General features: G+C 39.4%; 1 protein-coding gene across 1 annotated transcript; it reads right to left on the bottom strand.

Annotated features, from left to right (window-relative positions):
* Nucleotides 1-3,188: 3,188 nt before the first annotated feature.
* On the bottom strand, nt 3,189-4,214 carry LOC147108571 (uncharacterized; the record flags this gene model as incomplete). Its single annotated transcript, XM_086005257.1, is given in 3 exon segments — nt 3,189-3,586; nt 3,588-3,908; nt 3,910-4,214. Coding segments are annotated over 3 exon segments (678 nt in total), but the record flags the coding sequence as incomplete, so codon positions are not given.

Raw genomic sequence — 4,214 nt, 5'->3', positions numbered from 1 at the left:
ACTTTTGGAACGCATTTGACAAAGTACCACACAAGAGGCTTGTTCAGAAGATGGAAGCCAATGGAATTAAGGGGAAAGTGGCAGTATGGAATTGGCTCAGTGACAAAAAGCAGAAGGTGGTGGTGGTAGATGGATGCTTTTCAAACAGGAATTTTGCAGCAGTGTTCACCAAGGGTCAGTTTGGGTCAATTACTCTTCAATTTTTATAAACGACCTAGACTTGGGTGTAGGTAGCAGCATTATAAAGTTGTCAGATGATACAAAACTTGGCAACATAGTAGCAATGAGGATAGTTGTAGACTTCAGGATGACAAGACACGATGGTGAAATGGACATAAGCAGGGCAGTTGGTGTGCAATATGGAGAAGTGTGAAGTAATGCACTTTGGGAGGACTAATATGGCAAGACAGTATAATTGGCACGATTTTGGAGTGTAGATGAGCAGAGACACTTTGGTGTCCAGGTACATAAATCCTTAAAGGTGGAAGGGTAAGTTGTTAAGGTGGTTAAAAATGCATACAGGTTACTTGGATTTATAAATAGAGGCATAGAACATAAAAGCAAAGAGATTATGCTAGAGCTTTATAAATCACTAATTAAGCCTCAGCTGGAGTATTGCGGACAATTCTGGGCACCATACTACAGGAAAAATGTAAAGGCCTTAGAAAGGGTACAGAGGAGGTTTAGCAGGATGTTACCAGGGGTGAGGGACTGCAGTTAGGAGAGGTTGAAAAGGTTAGGACTGTTCTCCTTGGAACAGAGAAGGTTAAGAGGTGATCTAATAGAGGTTTTCAAGATGAGGTTTTGATAGAGTGAGAGAAAAACTATTCCCTTTGGTGAGTGGGTCAATAACCAGAGGTCATAGATTTAAAATCATTGACAAAAGATCTAAAGGGAAGATGAGGTAAATTTTTTCACTGAATGGTCAGGATCTGAAACACTCTACCTGAAAAAGTGGTGGAAGTTGATTCCATAATTTTAAAAAGGTAGTTGGACAGGTACTCAAGGGCGAGGAACTTACAGGGTTACAGACAAAAAGCTGGGGGTGGGGGGGGGGGGAGTGGTGGTACTAACCACGACTGCTCTTTCAAAGAGCCAGCACAGGCACAACAAGCCGAATAGCCTTCGTTCTGTGTTGAAAGTTTCTATGATCATTCCTTCATAGGACAGGACTAGATATCACCTCAACTAGTTAATCCATTTTGTTGGTAAAGGGAATGAGTTATAGACTAATAGTGCAATAAAATCCCTAGTTTTTGAATGGTCAGCATGCAAATTTTGCTAACGGTTTAAAATCAACCTCAGTGGAATCTGGAGGCACCTCTGCAGGTGTGGAGACTCCCTAGGCAAGATCACAGTATCTGACCTATGCTCCACTCTACTGCAGATTTCATCCAAAGAGCAAAGCACAAAATTAGCTTTTACTTTTATTTTTGAAAGGGGCCACATCTGTAATTATTCTGACAAGTATTGCAGAATAATTTAGTCCAATTTACAAATAGTGTATCATGTGGAGGAAGAATATAGTACCCAAGTCCAAGAAAAGGCCATTTGGCCCATCAAAGCTCACTCTTCTAATACCCTAACATATTTTCATCATTCTATAGCACATTGCAGCAGCTTCCTCTACCTGCCTGGCTACCATAGCGCACATATTAAAATTAATGTGACTACTCAAAAGCCAACTGAACAGAGTTTGTGATTATGTAGACTGGCTAAAACAGAGAAACAGTCACAAGCTTATTAAGTTTTGGTACTTAAAGTTTTTCATTTGTTGAAACCTAGAATTCATCAATCTGGTCCTATAACCTGCTGAGACCAATGACATGTTTTATCACCTTTCCTATGGTGAAAATTTCCTATTTGACTTGATCACTGTATGGAAGCACATAAACCAGTTTGAAATCATCCTCAGCTTACACATGATCAACACTGATCCAGACAAACTACATTGTCATGAGCCACACAAACTTCTACTTTCAGATATAAATGATGGTTGGTCTTCTAAAACAATCTTGTACTGCCATAGATCCTATAGATTTGGTTTTGCTTCCTTTATATAGAGATGATTATTCACCCAGAAATCATTTCAGGCATCATGAAGTATAATCAGATCTATGGATATTGATATCATATAGCCAATTATTGCACTACCAGACTTTGACTACTTTTCTCTTCCTTGCTCAGGCTGCAAAAAAGGTAGGCAGTGACAATAAATCATTAGATTAACAGCCTTGGCCGTTGAGTTTGATCAACATTTGTGGCCACCGATTCAGTACTATGAAAGGTTTATAGTTTAAAAAAAAATATTGGAAGTGTATCAGTCAATCTAAACTAAATGGAAAAAACATAATGGACAATTTAAATGGAAAGTAGTCATACAGCAAGTTAGTATTGGGGAAGTCTTCCTACAATGACCTATTACACACAATTTTGACCCCTGGGACTAAAACTTACATACTGACATGGGCAAATGCAATGTTAACAATATGTTGAAAGCATGTAATATTTCATGGATGTTAATGGCAGGATTACTTATTTTTAAATCAGCTGCCTTTACTATTGTAATGCAGTGTTTTCTTTCCCTCCGTGTGTGTGTGTGTGTGAATGTGTTTTTTTCCCCCCCAAGTGCAATAGTCAGGTTTTATTGTGTTTTTGTTATTAAATTTGCCAAGACTCTATTGTTGAGTGTCTGCAATTTTGTGTTGCCTAATTTAAACAAAAATTAAATGTTACAAACCTAAATACATTCTTCACTGTAGAGCTTTTTTTTGTTGCTTGTTAGCATTTTCTAAAGTAGTCAAGTTTTAACCTAAATCCTTCCCTCCTCTCATTTCCCCACTCCCCCCAAAAAATGGCTGCACAGAATAACTTTTATTAAATATTCCACTGAAATCCTCCTCCTCGCCCCCAAACAAATCTTATGCTGATCAAGGCAGGGGACACAATCTTTGCATTTATACAGCACTATATCCCATTTTTCCCCTCAGTGTTTCACACAATGAAGCACTTTTGTTTTTTTAATTGCAGTTCACTTCCACTTACGTACAACTATCAGCATTAAGCATCCACTAAAGTAAAGCTTTGTAAGTACTCCAGCACCGTCGTGACTAGCCCCCTGCTTCTGAAACAGCTGTTCTGATTTTGAATTAAAGCTTGCATTTCAAAAATGAAAAACACAACGCCACTTAACGATGAAAGGCTAATCAGCCTACATTTATTACAAATAAAAATCCATTCAAAACAGGCATGAAAATTTTCCCTGGACTAGTCTGTAAGCTCTCAAACTAAAAGCAAATATACATGTGGATGCAATTTCACTGGACTCCATTTCGACTCATTGTGTCAACATGACCATACTTAGGCTACTGATTTGCTTGGTGTCAGTAGCTGCCCAAGATGACAGTTTGACAAATCCTCCATGTTGACTGACAGATGAACCAACTTAACTGTAGACAAGCCAGTAGTGCAGCAGCCACTTATTGGCTTGAGGTCACCAGGCAACAGGAGAGAGACTGTCAATCAAGTGGGAAACTAACTACCTTGCATCAGATCTTCCCTCAAGTATTATTTTAGGCTGTCCATCAGTGTTATTGAATAAATCTAAACCAACATCAGATAAGTAATCTCCTCTACCAACATAAAGAGCTTGACGCTTGATGTCAAAATAAGGGTGTTCTATGAATCTTTGACCCTTGTATTCCATGTATTGTTTTATTACCCCATTTACAGATTTCCTAACATGCTCAAGTAGTGCACCAGGCTGAAAAGCCCATTTAGGACATGGGAGTAACTCTGAACACACCAATACAGTATCTGGTAATAGGCCTTCCAGTGCTCGCAGCACCTCTTTTGCCATGTACATTATATCACTACCCTGGGTGAAGCCTATCTCATTATCTCCCAATGAGCAGGTATTTTGGGGGCTGGCGTTGTGCCAGGTGATGCATTAATAGGTCATGGAACTGGTGCCATCTCAGGTCAGGTGTGCTCAGCCAATGAACTGAAAAACCACGTTTATCAAGGCCAAGATTGATCCCGTACGGTTTGTTGACTACTCTGTCACGTGCCTGGCTGATGATCACATGTCCTGCTAGCCACACAGTATTCTGGGTGTCTGAAACATAAATAATACCCTGTTGAGCCAGAAGGAGTAAAAGGATGTATTGCCTCACTGCTTTACCAGAAAAGGGATAAGAGAGGCTTATGTGCAA

Source organism: Somniosus microcephalus, chromosome 13, assembly GCF_052327205.1.
Source record: "Somniosus microcephalus isolate GS21.2 chromosome 13, FLI_Smic_1.0, whole genome shotgun sequence".
In the NCBI taxonomy this organism is placed as follows: domain Eukaryota; kingdom Metazoa; phylum Chordata; class Chondrichthyes; order Squaliformes; family Somniosidae; genus Somniosus; species Somniosus microcephalus.
Note: the sequence above shows the minus strand (reverse complement) of the source record. Positions and strands in the feature narration are given on the sequence as shown.